The following is a 24,429-nucleotide window of genomic DNA, read 5'->3' as shown; positions in this document are numbered from 1 at the left end:
AGCCGCCATATTGTACTCTTTGTATTCTTCCCTGATAATAGTGATATCCCTGCAACTCCGTGGACGTAGGCAAATTGTCGAACCACGTAAATACTGTCTTGTGCGTGTGATTGTTTTTCTTTGGCGTGTGTTTTCTCTAATTTTTTGTTTCTCACGGGTTGGGAATTCGGTTTAATTCCCTACAGTCTACCACCATTAATTTCCACTAAGCAACACCAAAACCTCCATTAATACTAATGAAAACAAGAGAATGGCGAAATTAGTAACATATATACTTGATGCAACTAGTTTAAACTTCGAAAAGAGCAGAAAGAAATTTAAAAGAAGATTTTTATTACAGATAAGCACCTTACGTTTTTTTCCAAGCTATTTGAAGTTGCCGGGAACTACCGGGGATGTTAACGTGGAACCGCGTCCAGATACTTAGAATCTCATGAGTCATGATTGTACAATTTTTTTTCAAACTATTTGGAGTTATTGGGAGCCACCGCGATCTTTACGTGGAACCGTAATCACGGGGCTAGAATGTGTCGATAGTATTTGATAAATCAATTTAATGATTTCAATTATTAAATCAATCTTAAATTTTTAAAAAATAATTTTAATGTAAGTAAAAATAAATTAATTTTAATTATTATAGTAAAATAATTAATTCTATTCTTACTTAAATCTAAAATTATATTTTAAAAAATTTATAATTGATATAAATTAAGTTATTAAATAAATTTATCAAATAATTAAACTATTTTCCTAAACTGTTGTCCTTTTATATTCTTGTGTCCCACGAATTTCTTAAACAGTTGACCCCTTATTTTCTTGTATACAATTATATTTTTGTGTCCCACAAATTGAAAAACGATACCATAGCATGACATTTTCGATGTTTTCCCATTAATATATGTTTGTCCAAAACTAAAACAATCGTTCATGTAATTTTTATCTAAAATAAAATTATTTGGTAAAAGATGTTTGATAAATTAATTTAATGATTTAAAATGAATAAATTAATCTTAAATTGTTTAAACATGATTTTAGTTTAGATAAGAATAAATTAATTTTAATTATTATGGCAAAATAATTAATTATATTCTTACTTCACTCTAAAATTATATTTTTAAAAAATTTATAATTGATATAAATTAAGTCATTAAATTAATTTATGAAATAGTTAAACTATTTTCTTAAACCGTTGTCCTGTTATATTCTTGTGTTCCATAAATAGAAAAACGATACCATAGCTTAACCTTTTCGATGTTTTCCCACCAATATATCTTTGTCCAAAACTGCAATCATTCATGTAATTTTTATTTAAAAGAAAATTATTTGAAGGACACGGACAACTTCAATAATTTATGGCATTCTACATTTCGCTTCCTACGAAATGACCTACATGCTTATAGTGGAGTCGAATTGACATGCTTCTAAAAGGTACAAAGGAGAATATACATTTTTTTAAGAATGGTATATAGTAGAATGTTTAAACACATTCACACCCATCTAACTCAGACCTATAAATTTTCAACCTTCAAATCCTGATCAAAGCATTTAATTTTTAGAAATTCATGAATAAATACAAAAAATAATGTTTTTGAACATCGGTTTTGGAATAAAATATTTTCAAAAATAAAAATAAATAATCATGTTTTGAAACTTCTAAAATTATAATGACATTAATAATCAACTATCCATTTAAAACTATACACATTAATCATGTACATATAAATTGTAAATAATCACAATATGCCAAAAAAAAAAAAAGTAAAATAATTTTTAAATTTTATAAATATTTTTTATTTGTTGCGATGAGAATAACAAATATTTAGGTTGTAATAACATTTTTTCTTATGATATTTTTGAATTCTTTTAGAAATATGATGTCATGATGGTGTTTTTTTATTTAATTTTAAATAGAATTTTAATGTTTAATAAGGTTAAGTGTTAGATTTTTTTAATATTTTATTTTTATTAAATGTTAAAAAATAAAAAAAAATTAATATATTATTTTTTATTTTAAAAAATCATATTTTAATTTTTTTTCTATTTAATAAAAAATTTATAATAAATCATAAAATTAAAAAAAATAAACAATGTGAAAACAAATTAACAAAAAGTTAAAAAAAAAAACAAGCGCTCTTGTCGTTGATAGGCACAAAAGGTAGAGGACAAAAAAACGCATGCAAAGAGGATACTAAATGATAGACAATGTTCACACTATCGAATCAACACAACATGATTGTCATATTATGTCGTGTCTTGTGCTGATGGACCATTTAAGTAGATCATCCTACTATATTAGTATTTAATTTATTTTTTAAAATCATACTATTATCTTAAAAAAATTATTATTAAATAATTTTTTTTATTATTACTTCAAACTTATTAAATGATTATTTCATTTTTTATGTTTATCAAGTTTATAATAGTAAATTTTGTAGAAATTTTAAATTTTTGTTTCTAAAAATAAATAAAAAATATTTGAATTTATTTGTTATCATAATAACAATAAATTTAAAATATTGAAATATTAAAAAAAATTTGAAGATAAAGAAAATTATTTTATTAATTATTTCAATTAATTACATGAAAAAGATAGAGAAAAATGTGAGAGTTGCATCACTTAAGTTTTAATACATTTCAACTAGATTGACATCCACCTAACTAACTAACCATCATTCATGTGTATTAGTCAACCTTTCAAATGAGGCACAATGGGATAGCGCAACGAATTGGCACGATGAGTTGTGGCCTTAGGCCCAACACAGCCCACTACAATAATTGGGTCAGGCCAGCCCAATCTGATCTTTTGACATGCCAAGCCACATGTCAAACAAGCGGTCCAACCCATTTGACAACTTAGCATGAAATGATAAAAAATCACCATTTTCTTCTTTTCAACCTCTGAACCCACACACCTAACCCTTTTTCTCTTCTTTTCTTTTCATTCCCCACTTTTCTTCCCTTCTACCTCTCTGTTTTCATCTTCTTCCTAAAAAATTCTTTTCCTTTACTGAAAAGACAACAAAAAATGAGGGTGCACATTTCAGATATTTAATCAATTATGATTACATGGATGAAATGCAGCAAATTCATAAAAATGGCACCTGCCAATCTGCTGGAGAATTTACATTTTATTGCAGCTGAAAAAGATTACAGGATAAATTGAGGTATGAAGAATCCAATTAAAAAAGAAAATTTCAAGCTCAATATGCTTGATCACCAAAAAAGAAAACAACTGTGTGACCCATTCTCTCACTGGGTTGGGAGATGGATCAGTACCCCTTTCTGCTAAAAAAGAAACTGGGCTTCCATGATGGTATTAGTATAATAACCTAATTCATGAATTTCCTGCAGTTTGGAGCTCCACATAGGCAGGGGACTTTGGATTCGTCACGTTCATCTGGATCAAACAAGTAATCGTACCTGCAACAAGGAATGGCCCATTGCACAGGTTTTATCAAATCCTCAACCAAACCCAGATGGAAAATTGGTGAAGGGAAATGAAGGGGAAAGAAAAGAAAAGGCCTTACGTAAGCTCATCCCCTGCTGAGACATTGATCTTTGCAATTAGGACTATCCGACTCTCTTCATCACCCACGCTCATGATCCTTGCATAACAGTTGGGGAAGCACTGCAGGATAGGGGGACGAATATTCATATTGAAAGAAGACACACTACTTGATTTTTTGTTTTCGTATGAAAATTTTAACTTCAGAAATAGCGACTTACAGAATGGTTGATTAGGCGTGCAATATTCCCCTTGTTTGTAGCATCAATCACTACTTCCTCACTGATCTTAAACAGCTGCAGATCACATGTTCATTGAATTTTAAGATTCAGAATCACCACAGAAAATTGAAGTGACAAAATTCATCATCAGAAACAGATCTGCTTGAGACCAAAAGGACGAGCCATGGGCTTTACATATAACTTTAAACAACAGGAATTATGGAGTGAATGAAACAAAAGTGAAGGACCCAGTTGGCCAAACTGTTTAAGATTTAACATCAGCATGAATGTAGTTTTAACACAAATTAAATCATGTACTTGATGGGTCGAACAAGGGTACCATACCAAAATAAAGTGTTGCTGTTACTGCTGTAACTTTCTTTAAGATAAGACTGAACCAACAATAAAAAACTTCCCCTAAGTTTGGATCTTGGAAATTTGAGAGAAAATGAGGGAGAGGAAATAAAGAGTAAAACTAAAAAAAATAAAAAATGAAAAATAGATATAAAGTTAATACATGTTTCTCCTCTTCTATAAAAAAAAATTAAATAATTTGAAAATGTGTGTTTCTAATATTTTTTTTATGGTAAATCAAACATGAAAAATCATGTTCTTCATCATTTTTTCCTTTTCTCAATACTTTCAGGGAACTAAACATAGCCTTCTAGTCTAGGAAATGGAAATTTTCCACACCTATAGCTAACGATTCCAATGACAATCAAACGAACCCAATAATGATTGGGCAATTCAGAAACTAAACCAAGATTATCATTTGATGAACTGAGCAAGTCATAGCTAAACATAGTCAAGACAAAGCGTGAGACAAATATACATTATGGAATAATAAAGAATTTACTCACATAACAATCTTTGCCTTCTAATCGATACTTTGCCTCCCTAAGATCTGCAACACTGCGCCTCACCTGCTCACCACGATACTCAATAACCTGGAGATAGATATCCCATAATTAATAATTCTATCCTTTTGAGGAAACCACACAATATATTCTTCAATTAATTTTCGTTTACTCTGCATGTGTATTATTAGCCTTGCTGTAAAATCAGTGGAATGCAACCATTTGGGGAACTTATCAACAGTAAATTTATCACAACAAATGATGTGGTCCTCCAAAATACTATATGTTACTAACTTATAACTTATACCATTTCTCCTTCTTGAATGCTCCGACGTGCAAAGAGGCCCCATCCATGTATTCCAGATTTGCCAAAACAAACCCGGTGATTTTCAGTTCTCTGAAGCAATGAATATACTGTAAGAAAAATAAATTTTATGTAGGCAATAATTACAACTCATAATGAAAGATGATTTGCCTGCAAGTGGTAAAGGCGTTCCTTGAATGAAGAAAATGTTTGCGGATCTTCTAATTCCTGTTAGAAGAAAAAAGAAACCTTTAAATGGTTAATACATTATACCAGCCACAAGGGAAAAAATAATCCACACCTACATATCCCCCAACTAAAATTGAAAATTTTAAATATTTGAAAGGGTAAAAACAAAGACAAGAAAATTACTTTGTACAAGCTCAAGCCATCTATTGCATCCAAAGAATGATGCCTTGGCCCCATCAGTCGGTGGAATATTGCCCCTGCACCCACCTTTGAGCAAACATAAAAAAGAGATAGAAATCAGAGACCAAAGAGGCCCAATTGATCATATAACATTTGGAGACATTAGAAAAATAATGCAAAAGGATATCTGAACTTAGCCATCACAAAAAAGGAATTGCAAGCACTCTTTTCAAGGATACATAGAAAAGCATGTGAAGTGATAAAAAGTCTCAAAAAATAAATTAGTGGCACAACTAAGGTGCATAAATGGAATACATTATTGATTGATCTTTTGAAGACCCGGCATCTTCCAGCAGACAGTGGCTCCAACTCATTAGTCTCTAATGCCAAGGATACAGGAAGTTCCGGTCTTCTGGATGAAACAAGCCTTGACCCCCTGAAGCTCTGATCACGTTTCTGGTTTTGTCGATTTCGGGCAGAGAACACCCCTGAAGGAGTACGTACAACTAAAACCGTATCTGCGTTTGGAGCCCTGCACCAGAAACAACAGATGAAGAGGCAGAAACTGAACCAATAAACGACATGATACATACAGGAATCCCCCTTTTTTTTTGGATGAGGGAGTGAGGGATAATAAGCTACTAGCTAGCCATATCTCCATCATAAATCATTAGTAATTTGAGGACCTTCTCTTACAACTATTAAGTTTGGAAACACACCCCTGCAGGTACATGTATACACGAGCATGCTCATTTTCCCTAGGTGGGCAGACGGTGAAGGGCTTTCCCCCTTTTTTTTCTCTGTAGGGGGGATCCAACATATATAATTTCTTGGGCAACACAAAGTGTTTTAAAACACCTATATACCATCCTCAGGTGCACATAAGAACCTTTTTCTTCAGAATCAGTTAAGTGCATAAAACTCACTATTACATCAATTGTTTGCATAAAAATATTTTAAAACAAAAGGAGAGGCACAACGTAACCTGTGAACAGCACAATATGATAACTTTTTCGTAATTTGTCTTCCATTCTTCTCCCCACAATGCAACTGAAAAGGAGATTTATTAGAGTAGAGGAAATGAATATTGTAACAGCCTTCTTGAACTCCAAAATGCATCTTCATCAAAAAGGCCATCTCATGAAAAGTATGGCATCATATGAATATATTCATAAGTAGCATAGCAGCAAGGAAACTTACTTCCATGCTGTATCCTGCTCTTGATGCACACATTGCATGAAAATAAGTGGCACACTTGCAACATTGTGTGCAGGATCCATGAGTCTGCTTACAAATTACACAAACCTGCATAGCACACAAGAAAAAAAAAAGCATGGTTAACATCCAAGCAAAGGATATATTACAAAAACAGTCATTAATTTTAATCACCTGACCAAAAAAAAACAGACTAGAATGACGTACAATTAACCACACAAACAAAAAGGCCACATCTAAACTAGTTTTATGTTGGCAATAACAGCTGTACTTTTTTCTTCACTGGATGCTACATGTAATCATTAATGAAGAGGAGGCTCAACAGAGATGTGAATGGCATTTATTAGGTGTCAGTTACACAACATACTTGTTGACATTCAGTTCCATCTCACACCATATTCATCATTTATGTCCTCTCACAGATTCAGTTTACATTCCTTTTGACCTTCATCTTGTCCTTCTAGAGCTGTTTATTGACTCCTTATTAGTAAATTAAGTGGAACCATCTTAGAAATTCTCAAAGTTGCCTTGATTTGTTAATATATTATAGTCTTTCTTCTTATGCAGTGTTCATTTAAGCATACCTATTTCAAAATACACCTATTTCTTCAACATGTTTCTAAGCTGACCAATACTTTTTGCCACCTCTAAACTTCTCATAATTCTTATTCCATATTATACTATAATATTGTCAATCATCACTCGTCCATTTTAAATATCCTCATTTTGCATGCATTGTTTGAACACATGTTCAGGGATTCCAATTGGATTTTCCTGCATATAACATCTGTATGTCTGCCCTTGTATCCAAAAGTTCTTTTTGCATGCAAACACAAAGATGTTACAGGTTCACTAAGTTCAGGCCATCACTCATGGAGTCAATATGAAATGCTGGCTTCTCCCTTAAATTTTGCTAATCTACTTCATAATGCACAATCATCAAAAGTTTTGCAATCCAAGCATCTGTAAATAGATAGTGTATGAAAGTATTTAGAAGAATTTCACCTTCAAAAATGAAGTAGATGGAATTCTAAGAATTCCAACAGCAGGCTCCATTTTCTCATCATTCAAGAAAGCAACTTCAGGCCGAAACCAAGCACACGTGACATGAACCCACAGTCCTTCAACATCAGTAGGCTTTAGAGCACCCCCTAAAAGTCAATATTCACATTTAGTAAGGCCAAAAAATCTTTGAAAGACATTGGAAACTTTAATAAATGATTTTTTTGTAAGTGAGATTTTTTTTATATTATTTTGTTCCAGCAAATTGAACCTAAAACCTCCCACCTCCCACATCCCACACCAACCCCTTGCCACTTGAGTCAAGCCTCGAGGAATCTTTAATAAATATATTAGTTAATTAAAGTTAAGCCCAAAACTAATCATCAAATTTACTTTTTGTTGGCAAGACATCTTTATTCATAGTGATATGTAAACATCATCCAAATCAGAAAGGGGCTTGACCCAAAAAGTTAATTTTGAAGATTAAAAATCTAGTTGCCATGCCTTTTACAGGACAAAGACAGCACTCTCTTTTAGCATCAGGTGTTTCACATGCTCTGCAAACCCATGAAGTAAAATCTTTAACATTTCTTGCCCCATAGCATTCTTGGTGGACAGCTATTTGACACCTGCACCCAACAAGAATAGAATTGAGATGCTTAAAGTAAAGTACAAAGAATGATCTTAAGTCAACAAATGCATTTTAATTTTCATCACCCAAAATGTACTAAGTTGGTATGAAGATTCAATCAAGAAACACCTGTTGCAGATGATCATCTTGTTATAGTCCCAATCCTCAACCCATCTACAAATAGCACATCTTTCTGTTGTCCACTTTGCGTGAACAGGTTCATACTTCTCTGTTGTAATGAAATTAAGAGTATAATTAGTTTCTTCAGCAGTGAAAAGTTATACTGCAAAATGCCTCATGGCTGCAGTGGCAGACAGAAAAAAAAAGACGTCAAAAGATCACAAAGAAAAATAAAAATTACCTTTCAAAAAGGAAAATAACTGCTGTTTTTGTAACTTCAGAGGATTGATACCATGTGTAGTATACTCTGCAAGCTGCAGCAATCTCAATGTTAAAAGGAGAATATATTGGAATTGTTCATCTATGACACGTAAACTTTGGTGAGAACAAGGGGTGATTCTTTCTATAATCACCACAACACTTAACATCACAAGTTAGATGGATAGAGATTTTGCAGATGAATAAAATATTGAGGAATTATCCATATGTTCAATGAGTAATCGAATAAACATCTAAAACTGCTAATCCCAGTGACAAATAATTTGAATGCAGCATATTACATAAAAGACCAATGTTGAACCCCCAAAAAAAAAAGGCTCTCTTTCATGACTGAAAGGGAACAGTTTCCTTTCATGATTGTTGCATATACATCTACTGTTCTTTCACAGGACACGAAATGGTCAGAATTTAAAAGTTTCACAGCAATTCTTAACTTATATGTTATTAAATTAGCCTGCTAATAGTTCAATAAAGATATCAGGTACACAAAAAAAAAAAAATATATATATATATATATATATATATGAGAGTTACAAGCTCCAATCAGGACTGAGAAACTAAATTAAACCCAGAGCATAACTTTACTAAAGCCATGCACTAACTACTTAATCAAGAGGGAGAATTTTGAGAGAACCATAAGCACTAATGGGAGCCTTACAATTAAAACTTCTAAGCAAATAAATAGAGGAAAACAATAAGCTAGAGAACTAATTAGGTACAAGTAGTCAAATGAGGGGGGCTGGTTAGGTTTCAAATTGCAGAACCAAATATTAGGCCTGTATTGACATGGCTGCATAGTAAAGTTCTGGAAAACAAGGAGTGCAATAAAGGAAGATTGTACTATGCATTTACAAGCAACTGCCAAACTAATTATAATATAAGGTTCATGTTTAATGCCCCAATTTTTACTGTGCACAAAACAATTCAGACAAAGTAGAGAATCACCATGCAGGTCAGTATAAATAAGCTTGACAGAACCACAGCGGAGCTCAAATTTAAAATTAGTTGCCAAATACACATTAAATGCATATTGGAAGTTCTAATCAACACAGTCTAAATTCTTCCCATGATTGAAAGACCGTATTTTATTCAAAACACAGATTACGCCAGAAATTTAAGTAGTGCTTTGAAACTAACAAGAACCGGTCAACTGGTACAAACCCATTTTTCCAGTGGTATTAAAGAATCCTTTACTTTAACGCTCGCCTTCCATTTTTTAGCTCTAGAACCCGTATGCCTTTCCCATTCACTAAGTGTTTGCTTCCTTGTGCCACATGAACCACACTTGCAAACAACCCTACAATAACAAATTGGAAGTAGGTTAGCAAAGTATTTTACCAAAAATAAAGTTTCAATCAACCGATTTTGCTTTGCAACTCAGCTGAAATTAATTGAACTTAATTCCCTCAATAGAAATGAACCAAATTATGAGTAAGTCTCAAATCAATGACTGAACTTCAGGACATGATCCTTTTTCTTTTTTTTGATAGTTAAAGAAAGGTATGTATAATTTAATAACAGTAAATAATACACCAAAGTACAACTTCAGGACATGATTCTTTAATTTTATTTGTTTTCATAAAACATGCTGTAGGAAAGTGGTGCAAAGGGAAAAAGTTTTGAGAACCACACAAGCAGATAAGACAAGGTTACATCAACTTACATATGACATTTCAACATAAAGACCAAAAGAAGACAACAAAAATGGCAAAATGCAGATCACTGATAGGACCCATTTTACCCACTCAATACTCCTTATCTTTCTTTCTTTTTTTCTTTTCTTTTTTTTTTTTTCTTTTTTTTTTTTTTTTGTGATAGGTCACTGATATTCCTTATCTTCATTTCAAAATATTTCTAATTTTAATTAAAAACATCTTTCGTGCCCCTTACTCTGGACAGTAATTAATCCACCACACTAAAGACCCCTTTGGTAGCATGCCTCAAATTCAATCATTGGCAAAGAAAGTTCTAACTTCCAGCTTACTTATAACTCAAAATTCTGTAGCCTTGTCAACTTATTTAAGGAATTAAAGATAAATCAACCATGATATTTGTAAATATTCCAAATGAATGGTTGAAATTCTAGTTAATATTGAGTACTAGATGGTCCACTGTTTCAAGAGACATCTTTTCCCAAGATAGAACAAGGATGCAGTGGGTGGGAGTGGGGAATACATGCAAGAAAGCAGTAATAACAATTTTTACAGATTAAAATTTACTCTAGCATTTGCCACAAGTGTTAGGGCTTACACATGAAGATTTGGAAGATATATTCCTTCCATTCCTGTGCACACAACAGCTAACTTGTCAGGCAGCACAGGAGGTCCATTATTTTCTATACACCTGCTAAAATTGATTCACGTCATTAAAAATAAAAACTAAGAAAAAAAAAGTAATATTAGAAAGCCACAAAAGCAAGCCGACAACAAACTGCAGAAAAGAAGAATCAAAGATAGTGATGACATACTTGACTTTGGGCTGCCATTTATCTGAATCTGATAATTCAAAATTGAATTTAGCTTTGCAGTCAGGACAGTAATAATCAATGTCCTCCAGATCCTTCAAAACGTAATCAAGTCAGTGATACTTTCCTTCATGAATTAGAGTAAATAAACATATGAGACAGAAGGAACAAATTAACATTGAAGATAACATCAGGTGGACAAACCTTCAAACGTTTGGTAGAAATTTTCTCACATTCAGCATGCACCCAGACATTACAACCATCACAACATACCTAATCCGAAGAGTAAGTTCAAATAACAATCATATGGAACACTGAAATAATCATGTTGAAAAGAACTATACACTAAATTATTGTACAAAACTCACCCAATTGCCTCCATCTGAGTGATGCCATGTCTTCTTGCATACACCACAGAATTGTTTTGATTTTCGCAACTGTTACAAAATTCATGGGAGCATCACTCAGGAAAACGTTGTTCCATTTCATTTAGAGAAAAGAAAACAAGATACCTCCAAGACAAAACATTTCTCACACACCTTAGCACAATGTTTACATAAAAGCTGGGTTTCACCAGTTGAATTGTTCATTTTTTTCGAACTTTTGCATGGTAGAACACAGCCACAACCATCACAGGGTTGTGCCTCCCCATTATTGAATACACCCTGCAAAGAAAACCACCGGAATTAACTCTTAAAACTTCACATATCACATTTTGTGGCATTATTAACTGAATAAAAAGCAACTCAAAAGTTATCCAAAATATGAAGGGACAAAATCGTTGGTCGCACATGTCCATGGTAATACATGATCGATTAATACATTTTAAAACAGTATCTTGTACATGGGCTTGATCCACATTCAACCACAGTTAAGTTTTAGATGAATTTCAACTAGCGCCCAACTGAGAAGTGACAAGTTCCGAGACCAAGTTAACTTCACTGGCCTACCACTGCCTCCATTCCACATTAAATCTCCAGATAACAGTAGACATCCAAATTTTAAGGGTTTAAAAGCTGTTTGCTTTAGGTGGACGCATAGGGGTTGTTGCCACGTTTCTCTATTTCTTTTGGTCTTTTGCCCCTGCTTCAAAGCTGCAGTCTGGGGCTGCCGTTTATGGGTTTTCTTTAAAAAAATTATTTTAGAAAAATGGAATTGAAACATTAATTTATAAATAATAGAAAGATTAAAAAAAGATAATGATAAAGATGTTTTAAAGATAACTTATCAGATAACTTAAAACACTGGTTTAAATAAATAAATAAAGTTAGAAGATAAAAATTGGAGGATGATAGAAAATGATTTATCACATAAATAAAATAATAAAAAATGAAGGATAAAATGATAAAAGTTGATGAAAAATGATTTACTAAAAAATTAGGATAATGAAAAATAATAGATAAGATAAATATAAATCCAGATAAAACCAAAGGTTAAGGACATAATCACAACTCCCAAAATTTTAATACAAGGTAAAAATACGGCTATGGCTTGAAAACGCTATCCTCATATGCGGTTTTGATGAGGCGTTCACTAAAAAAATAAAAACAAAAAATTAATTTTAATACAGTGTAAAAATACGGCTATAGCTGCGTTTTGGTTGAAAACAGGGTAAAAATACGGCTATAGCTGCGTTTTGGTTGAAAACTGACGTTGCTATCTCCATATGCGGTTTCGATGAGACTAAACCAAAAAAATAAAAATAAAAAATATATTTTTAATATATATATATATATATATATATATATATATATATATATATATATATATTGATGTCATCCCTAGTCATGGCAGTTGGGAAAAAAAAAAAATTTGGCCATCTTAATAAAGGCATAGAAACTTCACACATAGCAAAAAACTCTCAAACCAGATGACTAAATTAGGTAATAATATGCCTCTCAGGGTTATATTGTACCCCAGAAGACACTACAGGCAAGGAATGAATGAGAAACCGGGAGCAAGGACCTGGGAGCAGCTCCAGCCACAACTTACATACATCTGTTTTCTGAACCTTCGAGAATGCTGGCAAGAAACACTCACCTAATAACAAGATTAGGAAAACTGTAATTTCAATCATACATTCAGGCCAAATATTCAATTAGAAATGTCTTTCACCCTTTCCACAACTATTAATTAGCTTCACTGCTTGATGTCCCAACCCAGTTCCAACAATGCCGTTCTTGGACCCAGAAAACCAAACTGTTTCAAAGTGTGGTTTCTAAAACTACTTGTGCAAGTTGGGATGGCATAGGGCTTGTATAAAGACTCCTAAATCCATCCCATTCGTGATCTTCAACCAACCTAATGGCAAAACTTGAGGGTCTTCCAGAATCATTTTTCTCAGATATGAAGAGTTAATAAGAAAAAAGTTGAAAATCTTTCTGAATCATTTCTGAACTAGCAGTTGACTTCTAGTGGAAGAATATAAAAAAAAAAATTCAAGTATAAGCAAGAAGATGAAGAAAGTCTTCAAGAGTAAACTGGAGTCAAGGTCTGAGCCACAACCACCAGAATACTTACTTTATCTACTATATTGAGTTTACTGATAGCAAGACAAGTTCACACTTGGATATAAGAACACGGGAATATCTTTTGTGATGCTCCACCCAAGTCAGATAAAATCCTTCATTTGCATATACTGAAATTGAAGAAAGGAAGAATAAAAGTTAAGAAAAATTGAGTTGTGGGAACTTGCCTGGTTCTGAGAGTGGGATTCCTGATCCTGGTTTGAACCAGTGGCTTCTTCAACCCCAACGGGATTCTCTTCCGTACGAGATAATTGTCCACTCCCATTGTTTGTGTCAAAAAAACCGTTCTCGGCTAGAAATGCCTCCTCAATTGCCTCCCGAAAATCACTCGGCTTGCTCTTGTGCAACTGGGTCTGCCCTTGAAATCTGACAAATAAAAAAAACCACTATTAAGAAGAGACTAATGATTTCCCTTAGGCAAATTGTTAAACCGCAGAATGGGTTATGACCCACCTGTCCAGATATTCTAGAAATGGAAATATCATCCCGTGTTTGACCCAAGCATAATCCTGTTCATCACCGTTTTATTTAGATTTAAAAAACAATGAAAATATTATAGGTGGAAATAAAAAAAGAAGAGCCCATTATAATAAAGTGAGAGAGAGAGCACCCTTTGTTTTCCATTTTTGGAATATCCAAAGAACATGACACAAATTGCATCAGCAACACAAGAACTCAACACCGCTTCTGGTGCTTCAAACACAGGGTCAATCACAATTGCAGGCCAAGCTGGATATCTCTTGCCTGATTTCGCCCACACTATATCTCCCAACACAAATTCCTCCGGCCTATAGAAATCCTTCCGCTTTTCGGTTTTATCCTTCCCTGCTTTCTCCCTACCTTTGGAGTTAAACCCCGGGTAATCACTAGCTTCTACAAGTGGATTAAGGCCATCATGTAATGAGGATAATGAACTATGTGAACAAGAATATTTTTTGCTCTCGGATTCTCTAAACCCTACATAACCCGCTTCTCCTTCCTCGGCTTTTTCGCAAAGTCCATAGAGATTTGAACTTGGCAATCTAAATGTCTCCTCCTTGTGCTGTTTCTCTAATCTCAATGCGCCAGTTTTCTGCCTTCCGGTACCAATTCTCTCCTTTTCATATACTACAACTTCGAAATCATCCAGATTTGATTCCATGTCATCAGCCTTTGAATCCTCCTTCGTCCATGAATCAATTATCGAGTCATTGAATCGCGAAGGAAGTGCCCGATGACGACCTCGCGAAGACGGCAATAATGGAGGACGAGAACCCTCCGCTTTTGGATTCCTTCCTTTCCTCTTGCCCTTCGAATTCGACTCCACTTCGCTGGCACAGTACGAAATCTCGGTGCACAAAGAACCTGCAACAATGCTATCCTCCTCAACGTTGCCAGGCGTGTCAGCTGGACCATTCCCATCTATTCTTCGCTTCTTGGGTTTTATCAAAGAAGCAACGTCGTCACCAGGCTGTTCGAGTTTGCACCGCTTGATTTGCGGCATCTCAATTTTCATCGTCCGCTTTATGATCATCTTCCACACATCAAACCCACCAAAGCCACATTCAATTTCCAACCCAAAACCCTAAATTCCACCTCCCACGCAGCAACAAATCCCAAAACCACCTCAAAATTCACCTACTCCGCCCCTTTGTCCTCCAATTCCCGATCCCCAAACACCCCTAAATCCCAACAATAAGCCCTAACTTTTTCCGCGAAACCCTAAATTCCCGCAATGGAACAGAAAACGGCGAACAAAACCCAAGCCCCGACAACTCGATTTCCCGGCGAATCGCAAAGACTCCGAAAAACAAAAAGAAAAAATTCGAACAAAACCCCCCGCACCCACTCCCCGAATCGACCGCGATAAAAATTAGACAACCAACTTTCTCGGGAAAATCCGAGGATTTTCTCAGGGAAAATAAAAGGTTTGTCGAATTCGCAGAGAGAGATTCGGATGTGTAGAGCGTCCAATGGGACAATTGATTATGTGTTAAGTATTTATAGTAATTGTAAAATTAAAATAAAATCGAAATCATAATTACAAAAATAGAAGCTACAATTATAATAATAAATAAACTTAAATTCTAATACGTGTAGGCTTGGGGTTTTGGCTCCAAACTTTTGTGATGAAATTGAAACTTGAGGGGGAGAATTTGTGGTTCCTGGGTGAGGCGCGAAACGAAACGGGGACGGTAGCATGGGTTTCCACGCACCCTATGGTGGGGGTTTGGGGATTTGGGCCGTTGCGGTACGGCTGATTTTAGAGTATCAGAGGTGATTGGTGGTGCCGCCGCCGTGTTGAGTTGGGGTAGTCGTGGGTGCATGGAGTTCTGTGCTGCTCTTTTTTTGTGGGGTCAGTCATCAGTGGGCCAATTGCTTGCTTGTTGTGTGGGTCCAAGTACCAACGTCCAAAAATGGAATAATTTTGGAAGATTTCTAAATTTGGCTATTTTCAATGAATTTATTTATGGTTTATAAAAGAAAAAAAAAATGAAATCATTTGTGGGTGTTTTAATTAATTCGATTTGTTGGAGTCTTGTCATCTCCATTATTATACTTTGTAAGTTTTTTTAATGAATTAATTTATGGGTTTATAAAAGGAAAAAATGAAACCAATTGTGGGTGTTGTAATTAATTGGATTGGGTGGAGTCCTCTTATCTCCCTTATTTTATTACTTTGTAAGTTTTTCTTAATGAATTTATTTATGGGTTTATAGAAGGAAAAAATGAAACCATTTGTGTGGGTGTTGTAATTAATTGAATTGGGCGGCTTCTTGATATCTCCATTATTTGATTACTTTTTAAGTTTTTTTATTTAAGGAAAAAACTTTAATATAACAAATATTTTGGTAATAAAAAAAATAAACAAAAAATATATATTTTTAAAAATATTTTGGTAGTGAAAGAATTTAAATATGATTTTTTAAATTATATGTATTATTTTTAATTTTCTTTTTAACTTCTCTAAATTTTGTAATAAATAAATAAAATTTAGATCAATCACTTAATCCATAAGATCTGCTAATTCTTAAAAATAATTTGAAACTTAGATAATTGATATAATTAATACTATAAGGTTGCGAAGTTAAAAACCTATCCAATTGACATTAAAAAGCTAAATGTTAATGGTAAACACAACAATAAATCGGAACGGGTTTGAAACTTTGAATTTAGTGCTAGATTTTATAAGCAATTTTTTAACAATTTTAAATGTAATTAGCACCAATCATATAAATGTAAATAAAATAAGAGAAAAATAAAATATAAATGACGCAAATTTCAAGTGATACGTTACATTGAAATACAACTCCTACAATCATACTTCATGTTTTAAAATAAAACCTCGAGTAATACTTCAAACTTAAATACAAATAATCCAATGATACCTCTCTCTTATCACATTTTCATAAGATTTACAAAGATAATATCAATATAATAAACTTATGGTCACTTACATCCCTAATTTATTATACCCCAATCTTACTTGAATCCGACTTAAATAATGAATGATGAGTTCTTAACAATGCATACTTCGATATTTATGAACTTTATATCATTGGATTACATAATTTATCATCACATTAAATGTGATTTTATTTCTTATTATACTCGAAACTATATCTTATATAAAATTTTTGTTTTATCATCATCAAAACTTGGATTTTGCTAAATCGTACACAAACATCACATACCAAAACCCATCATGACCTTGCTTGTTTAATTCGTAGACCAAAAATAGAAAATAAACAAAACAAGACTTAACGCATTAATTTATTAACGAGTTTATTAATATTTTAAAAATATTTTGATTATCAAATAATAACTCATTAAATTAAGGAAAACTTAATATTTTTTTATTTTTTAATAAATTTACTGACTTTAATAATGATTTGGAATTTAAACCACTCATCGAGTTAATTACAAATCGAATAAAAACTAATAAAAAATGCTCTATATATAATTGCGGACTAATGGTGTACATATGACAAATAAATTTAATTTATTTAATATTGAAAAAATAAATTTTGATTATTTTAAATGAAATATTATTCACCATTAATGTTTTTAAAATATTATCATTCATTTCTTAAAAAAAAATTATATTCACTATAACATATTTCTTAATAAAAAATATAATTTATGATATTCTTATATTATTAATATTCTTAGTTTACTAAAAGCTATTAATTTCCTAATTTATTTGCAATTATAAACTTTTTTATTTTAATAAGATTTAAATGTAATTTAATTAATATTATATAAATTAAATTTATTAATTTTTTTTATAAAATCAAAATAAAAAAATTTATTTTCGAGAACAACTAAAAATTCACCAAACAAAAAGGGAAAATAATAAAACAAGGCTATTTTTGATAAGTATTATACTTGCAATATTCATTTAAATATAATTATATAATTTATATGTTGAATAATAATAAAAAAAAAATTGATAGTTTATTTTAATGATATATTTTTTTCAACTCAATATTTGGATCAAAATATGCCATTAGTCTAACATACGCAAAACAGATGGTGTGAAAACGACGTCGTTTAGGTTAGCTTCTTTAACACTAAAACCCTAACGCGGGCTCCTAGATCTACAAATTTGCGTCTCCGCATCGATCAGCGCTCTGTACTTCCAGGCAAGTTCCGAGCTATTTCCTCAGCTCCGTTTGTTTTCTCAGAAAATAAAAGAAAGGGAAAATTTTTAGTTTTTCGGTTTCAGAAAGTTCAAACGGAGCCTTAGTGATTGATTTTGAGGCGCTTGTTCTTGCTTTTTCCAATCCAGACATTGATAATGCATGATTTACTTGAAATCATCCGTTGTTTTATTTTTTCATCATTTTCTCAGCAACCAAAAGGAGCGATTGCGAGATCACTGATCTGTACATATCTGCATTTGATGCTGTACTAGTTTATTGTTGTATTGTTACTTTTCAGAATTTTAACTTGCTTTCCTACATTTTCTCGGCGAACATACACAGAAATATTGCATTGAGCGGTGAATGAGATAATTGGTGTTCTATTGTTGTTCATTATTTTAATTAATTTTCATTTCCATATATTTTCTCTCCACTCAAACAGAGCATTTATGATATCATTGATCCGTGTAAACTACATCAATTATTTGGCACGAATTTGGGCCTTTTCTGTTGGTTTGGTTTGGATTTGTTTTCACATTTGTGCTTGTATCTCTACGTATTTGTTGTTTAACAGATAAATAAGTCTTGGCATTTGTGATGGTTTTTTCTATTGATTGAAATGGATTTATTGTTTTGTAGAGTTTTTTTTACGGTTTTTGTGTTAACATTTAGGTTTTTCAACCTAAATGTGCAATTCTATTATGTTGGAAAGGTTGAGCCTTTTAGGCCTTACTGCATACTCCATGAGAAAGTGCTGTTCTATTTATGTGCACCATGTCAAAGTTTCACTCAATTTCCTCTGAACAGCTAAGATGAATTTTTAACCATGGAGTATGCACATTTAGATGAACCCTCACACTGTGAAAAGGCCTAAATATCTGCATTCTTTGGTTGTAAGTTTGCAATTTGCAGCAGCTACATGAAGTACATACTCTGGTAGATTTGTGGGAATTATTGTGAAAATAGAGGGTTTCCTTTAGGTTGAATGTAAATTTTGAGTGCACATTGATTCTTCATCTCATATGTATTTTGAAGGAAATGAACCAGTGCTTGTATGTTGATTTTTATGTATTTTTGAGATGTTGATATTCTCTTTCTTTCTCGCCTCTTTTCTTTTTCCCTTTTATTTTTTCCTTACAAATTCTTACAAGTGAATATGGATATGATGGCTAAAAGTAAAAGGTCTGAGCAGGAAAGCAGTGTTGGTAGTGATGAGATGGAAATGGGGGAAAGGAAGAGGGCCCCTTGTTCCTGTTCAAGTTATTACATTGTGACATTCGCAACCTCTTCTACATCAAATTTTCCCTTGCTTAAAGCTTGGCATTGGGTTGAAAAAAAAGGCGTGGGTTGCATTCTAGAATTGAATGCTGACCTAGAATTCTCCCAACATGATCTATAACCCTATTATTTGAACATCTGTCTTCTGCCATCCTGCTTCCTGCGTTGATAAAACCTTCATGCTGATCCTTTCACTGATGATTTTTTTTTTTTTTGGGTATTAACCTGCTCTGTCTAACTATCCCTCTCAAAAAAAAAGAAAAAGAAAAAGAAAAAGGAAACAGGAAATGTTTTTATTATATCCTAGGTTCAAGCTCATATAGCCTTGTTCAATCTTTCCATCATTCAAGGGGAACTTTCAAACATACCCATCAAATTCAGACCAAACAATTTTAGGTAAGGTAATTATTATTATTTTGGTGCATGGTTTTGAACCAGGAACTTTCCTATCCCTACCCTAGTCTACCCCAAAGCCACACCTCAAGGGCTCTAGGTGGGGTGGTTATTGTTTTTTCATTTTTCATTTTTTGTTTCTATCGGTGTTTTGAAAGGCTATTGGGGCCTCAAGTTGAGGCTATGCAAATTAGCCTTGAGGCTATAGCCTCAATAGAGGATAATCGAGGCTTAAGGCTCAAATATTCAAAAGGTTTTAATGGGTTTAGGGTCTTTATCGACTTTTTATATACATTTTTAAGAGGTTTAAGTCTTAATATTTTATTGCTTGTTAACCTGTGCTTTTACGGGGTTTTGATATAAATTTTTAAGTTTTGTCTTGTATCAAGATTAGGATTAAGCCTTTTAAAAAACAAGGGATTAGTTGACTATCAATTAATTCTTTAAATGATAATGAAAGGAAGAGATTGGGAAGAAGAAATAAAAGATTGTTGGTCACTGTAGTAACCGAACTTATATAATCATTATCTTATTATTGATGGATAAAGGAAAAAAATAATTGTAATTAATGGATAAAAAAGAAAAATGGATTGACACTGACTTTGATGGAGAGGATAATGGAGCAATTGGATATAATTATGATTCATTAGAGGATCCTATTGGTGATAGTGATGGTTTGAAGATTATTTGAAAAATGCATGAGAGAGAATTGGATTTTAGAACAAACAAAAAAACTAAATTAGAAGCCATTGAAAATGACGTACAATTAATTTGAATCATTTGATTATTATACACTGTATGGTTTTTTTATTATTTACTTTTCATGTGATTTTATTAATATTTTTCTGATTTTTAAGATTTTTTTCTTTTTATTATTATTAAAGCTGAGGCCTACGCCTTATTCTGTCTTGAAGTTACACTTTATCTCATCTAGGCAAAATGCTCCCAGGTTGCCTTTAGCCTTTTAAAACATTGGTTTCTATAATAATATTTTTTTTTTACTGCACTAATTAGTAGGTAAATTTACACTCCATTGTTCATATATAACTACTTTAATGGAATGCATGAGAATCATCACTTATTTACCAGATCTTAACATAGAAATTTTAACAAGTCCTTTTTTTTAGCAAAAACCTGGTTATCAACATAGATTTATCATAATCTTTATGAGATCATCCTTTCTGACGGATGGATGTTTATTTAGCTTTATAAATGCATGGATTCATTTATGGAAGCAATCCAGTCTCCATTTTTAGATTATTAATGTTGAAGCTAAATTCTCTTTCAGAATCCTACAAATTTGGGATGAATCAACTTGTTGAAGCTGCAGCCTTAATTTCATCCACAAACCATCATCCTTGCTCTAATTGACTGTTTCAAGCTTAGAAAGTTGTCACACTGGTTTTCTGGGATATGATTATCAGTAACTCTTAATAACTATTCTCCAAGAGAAGTAGGGCAGGCAGAATGGTACGAGTTTCAAAGAAGAATGAAAATGGTGGAGTATCTGAACTGAATCCAGAAGCTGAAGAGCGTAAAAGACGAAAAAAATTGGCGTTCTCCAAGAACTTACTGTCAGATACTCCTTCAAAAGCGTTTTCAGCTCTGAGCCCTTCAAAAACAGTGATCAAACACCATGGAAAAGATATTCTGAAGAAATCTCAGAGGAAGAATCGGTTCCTCTTCTCATTCCCAGGTCTTCTTGCTCCTATTGCTGGTGGCAAGATTGGTGAACTCAAGGATTTGGGAACCAAGAATCCTATACTCTACCTTGATTTCCCTCAGGGTCAAATGAAGTTGTTTGGGACTATAGTTTACCCGAAGAACAGGTATTTGACTCTGCATTTCTCTAGAGGCGGAAAAAATGTAATGTGTGAGGATTACTTTGATAATATGATTGTATTTTCTGATGCATGGTGGATTGGGAGAAAGGAGGAGAATCCAGAAGAAGCCCGACTCGAGTTTCCTAAAGAACTGAGTGAAGGACAAAGTGTTGAATACGACTTTAAAGGGGGTGCAGGCATGGCATCTGACAGTAAGCAAGGTGTTAATAAACCTGAAATGAAATATGTAGAACCGCAGTCACCTAAACCTGAGCTAGAAGATGATTTGTCTGGTGAAGACAGTTTGAAAGATGTGGTTGAAATGACACCGAAAGATGTTGAAGTGACACCAGTTCGACATTCACAGAGAACTGCAGGAAAAACATTCAATTTTGCAGAAGCTTCTTCTGGAGATGATTCTGTTGAAAATGATGGCAACATATCTGATGGACAAGAAAATTCTGGCTCTGCAACACCTGAAAGTGGCAATGAAGATGCTGAAGCAAGGACTGGAGCAACCACACAAATTCAAGAGTCTGCTGGGGCAGCTACCAAGTCAAGGAAACGACTATCTCAAGCTACTATATCCACATTGTTTAAGAAAGTGGAGGAACAGAAAACATCCAGAACTCCAAGGAAATCCTCATCAGCCAAAGCTTCTGCTCAGAAGACTGATTCCAGGAAAGCTCCGGAACACGGGAAAAAAAGAAAAGTAATTGAGGAAACAAAATCTGAGATAGACATCTCAACAGAAAGTGAACAATCTGATGAGGAAAAGAAAACATCTAGAACCCCAAGGAAATCGTCATCAACCAAAGTTTCTGCCCGGAAGACTGATGCCAGGAAAGCCCAGGGACCCAGGAAAAGGAGAAAAGTAATCGAGGAAACAAAATCTGAGATAGACATCTCAACAGAAGGCGAGCAATCTGATAATCCGACCTCTGATGCTTCTGTTAGAGTGTACAAGAGAAAGATGAAAAGCCCTGCAGCTTAAACAGCATTGGCCCAATGACTTGACTAGTGAGTCCAACTCCAGCTTCAAAGATTTCTCTTCCATTGATGTAAGAGAAACTGAATCATTACAAAACGCCTTGTTCTTCATGTTTTATGTCATACATACCTGTTGGTTTATTGTTTCAGGTGGAATTGACCACTGTTGATCACAATTATTCACAATGTGCTATAAAAAGCTATTAATTCCTCTGTTAGTATGTGTGTGTGAAGTCATGAAGAAATGTAGACTTATTTGTTGAAGCATTTGCCAAACATATACAAATCATTCTTTTTTTTTAGTGAACCTAGAACTAAACCCCTGAACAGATTAGCATAATCCCATCAGGAAACCTGAGTACTAGTTTTGAGAATGAGATTCATGCAAAAGTTATGTCAAACGGTTGAAAAAACCAGCCATCTAAATAAAAAACTTGGAAAATTAAGGCTTGTTTGGATTGGATTTTTGGTAGCTAAAGGCTTCACTTTAAGTTCAATGAGAGAGATTATGGACCTGATTGGGATTAGTTTTTAAGGCTAGAAGTACAAGTAGAAGCAAAAGGATCTACTTCATGTTTTTAAAAGTTGTGTCCCTTCAAACTTTGCCTTAGATGTCTAAGAAGTCAACCCCCACCCCCCACCCTTCCCCTGCTTCTTGAACTTTTCTCGATCAACTGCCCATACGGAGCCATATCTTGGGGTACTGATCACACCTGTCACAACCAGTACGGGGCGATCCAAGGGAGCAACAGGAATTGGATAGTACTCCAATCAAAGTTGTCTTGTCTATTTGAGGAACTTCGAACTTACGTGGAAATTGATTAATGCTTGATAAAACTTTCATAATACCATAACCACTCATTTAAATTATGACTTCTTACTTTTAACTACTTGCTCTTAAATCTTCAGAATCCCACCCAACTCCACGCAGCCGACTGGGTTGTGATGACTCGTCAACCACAAGATGGAGAAAGAATGTATGGAAACTACTAGATGTAGGGAGTGCAGACACGAAGCATGGCCAGTTGGAGTTAATTGTTTATTCTGACCCAACATATCCCAGACATTTGAAAGGGCCCGAGCCAAGAGTGTAGACTGTAGAACACAACCCCACCGGTTGTAGCTCTGTAAGTGTTTTATTCGACATCTTCTTTTATCAATTCAATTATTTGTTCTATGTACGAACCTCTACAAAACTGAGCTCATTGCTTTTAAAATACTGAACCTGGAGAGCAAAAATTGGAATAAGGGTAGTTCAGACTTCAGAGGAGTCATTCTCTGCTATTAAATTGCCAGCATACCCTCTACTTTTCAGTACTGGAAATTGAGCTCAGTAGAACTGTAAGTGCTTTAAAAGTCTTATTCTATAATTTAATGGTTGGGAACTTGGGATTGGATGGGGTGCGTGGTACCAATTCAGAGCAATTTTTCAGTTCAAAAACTCCTTTGTTTTTTGCTTTTGAGTGTGCATGTATATTTTTAAAGGATATGCTGGAGAAACAATTAAGACTCTATTTGATATTAATTCTTTCCGAACATCATTTCTTTAATAAAATTATTTATTTTTGAACTTAGAAATGAGTTCTCTATAATAAAAAAATAAAGAAAACATGTTTAATAATTAAAAACTGTTTTTTTGCTTTTTGTGTTTTTTGTTCTTAAGAACAAAAAAATGATATTTTTAGAGAATATTTGTAGTGGTTTTCTATTGTTTTTATATATGATTGTTTTAAAAAATAATTATATAAATATGTAAAATGATTAAAAATAAAAGACTATATATAAAAATTATTTTTAAAACATATTTAATGATATTAAAAATAAA

The 24,429-nt window shown here is 33.3% G+C and overlaps 2 protein-coding genes across 7 annotated transcripts; one reads left to right on the top strand and one right to left on the bottom strand.

Moving 5' to 3' along the window:
- Window positions 1–3,110: 3,110 nt before the first annotated feature.
- LOC100246631 (histone-lysine N-methyltransferase ATX4) lies at window positions 3,111–15,748 on the bottom strand. Of its 2 annotated transcripts, none has more exons than XM_010663625.3 (23): window positions 14,106–15,748; window positions 13,949–14,004; window positions 13,663–13,861; window positions 11,507–11,632; window positions 11,336–11,404; window positions 11,172–11,240; window positions 10,971–11,062; window positions 10,754–10,849; window positions 9,665–9,800; window positions 8,466–8,538; window positions 8,234–8,333; window positions 7,978–8,102; window positions 7,477–7,622; window positions 6,457–6,561; window positions 6,242–6,306; window positions 5,572–5,788; window positions 5,260–5,343; window positions 5,059–5,115; window positions 4,891–4,980; window positions 4,587–4,673; window positions 3,727–3,801; window positions 3,528–3,628; window positions 3,111–3,420 (listed from the first exon to the last, which is right to left on the bottom strand). In XM_010663625.3, the coding sequence occupies exons 1-23, from the start codon at window positions 15,006–15,008 to the stop codon at window positions 3,330–3,332; spliced, it is 3,162 nt and encodes a 1,053-aa protein (XP_010661927.1). In that variant the 5' UTR covers window positions 15,009–15,748; the 3' UTR covers window positions 3,111–3,329. The 2 variants fall into 2 exon arrangements, with proteins under 2 accessions (XP_010661927.1, XP_010661928.1); XM_010663626.3 differs by having other exon boundaries at window positions 10,754–10,846.
- Window positions 15,749–17,995: 2,247 nt separating this feature from the next.
- On the top strand, window positions 17,996–24,015 carry LOC100256840 (DNA-binding protein RHL1). Of its 5 annotated transcripts, none has more exons than XR_009467835.1 (3): window positions 17,996–18,120; window positions 21,080–22,675; window positions 23,514–24,015. XR_009467835.1 is itself a non-coding variant. In XM_002281924.4 (2 exons), exon 2 carries the CDS (start codon window positions 21,259–21,261, stop codon window positions 22,606–22,608), a length of 1,350 nt encoding a protein of 449 aa, XP_002281960.1. In that variant the 5' UTR covers window positions 17,996–18,120; window positions 21,080–21,258; the 3' UTR covers window positions 22,609–22,822. The 5 variants fall into 5 exon arrangements, 3 of the variants coding, with proteins under 3 accessions (XP_002281960.1, XP_059599103.1, XP_010661929.1); XR_009467836.1 differs by having other exon boundaries at window positions 23,508–24,015; XM_002281924.4 differs by lacking the exon at window positions 23,514–24,015 and having other exon boundaries at window positions 21,080–22,822.
- The last annotated feature ends 414 nt before the right edge of the window (window positions 24,016–24,429 follow it).

The sequence above is a fragment of the Vitis vinifera genome, chromosome 15, assembly GCF_030704535.1.
Source record: "Vitis vinifera cultivar Pinot Noir 40024 chromosome 15, ASM3070453v1".
Taxonomy (NCBI): Eukaryota; Viridiplantae; Streptophyta; class Magnoliopsida; order Vitales; family Vitaceae; genus Vitis; species Vitis vinifera.
The sequence above is the reverse complement of the archived record's forward strand: the minus strand, read 5'-3'. Positions and strand labels throughout refer to the sequence as shown.

Excerpts from the sequence above, each read along its gene's own strand:
- LOC100246631 (XM_010663625.3), bottom strand. The coding sequence starts at position 15,008 with ATGATCATAAAGCGGACGATGAAAATTGAGATGCCGCAAATCAAGCGG. Across the intron at positions 3,629-3,726 it reads CACGCCTAATCAACCATTCT|TGCTTCCCCAACTGTTATGC; the intron begins GTAAGTCGCTAT and ends CCTATCCTGCAG. Across the intron at positions 3,421-3,527 it reads TCAGCAGGGGATGAGCTTAC|GTACGATTACTTGTTTGATC; the intron begins GTAAGGCCTTTT and ends TCCTTGTTGCAG.
- LOC100256840 (XM_002281924.4), top strand. The coding sequence starts at position 21,259 with ATGGTACGAGTTTCAAAGAAGAATGAAAATGGTGGAGTATCTGAACTG.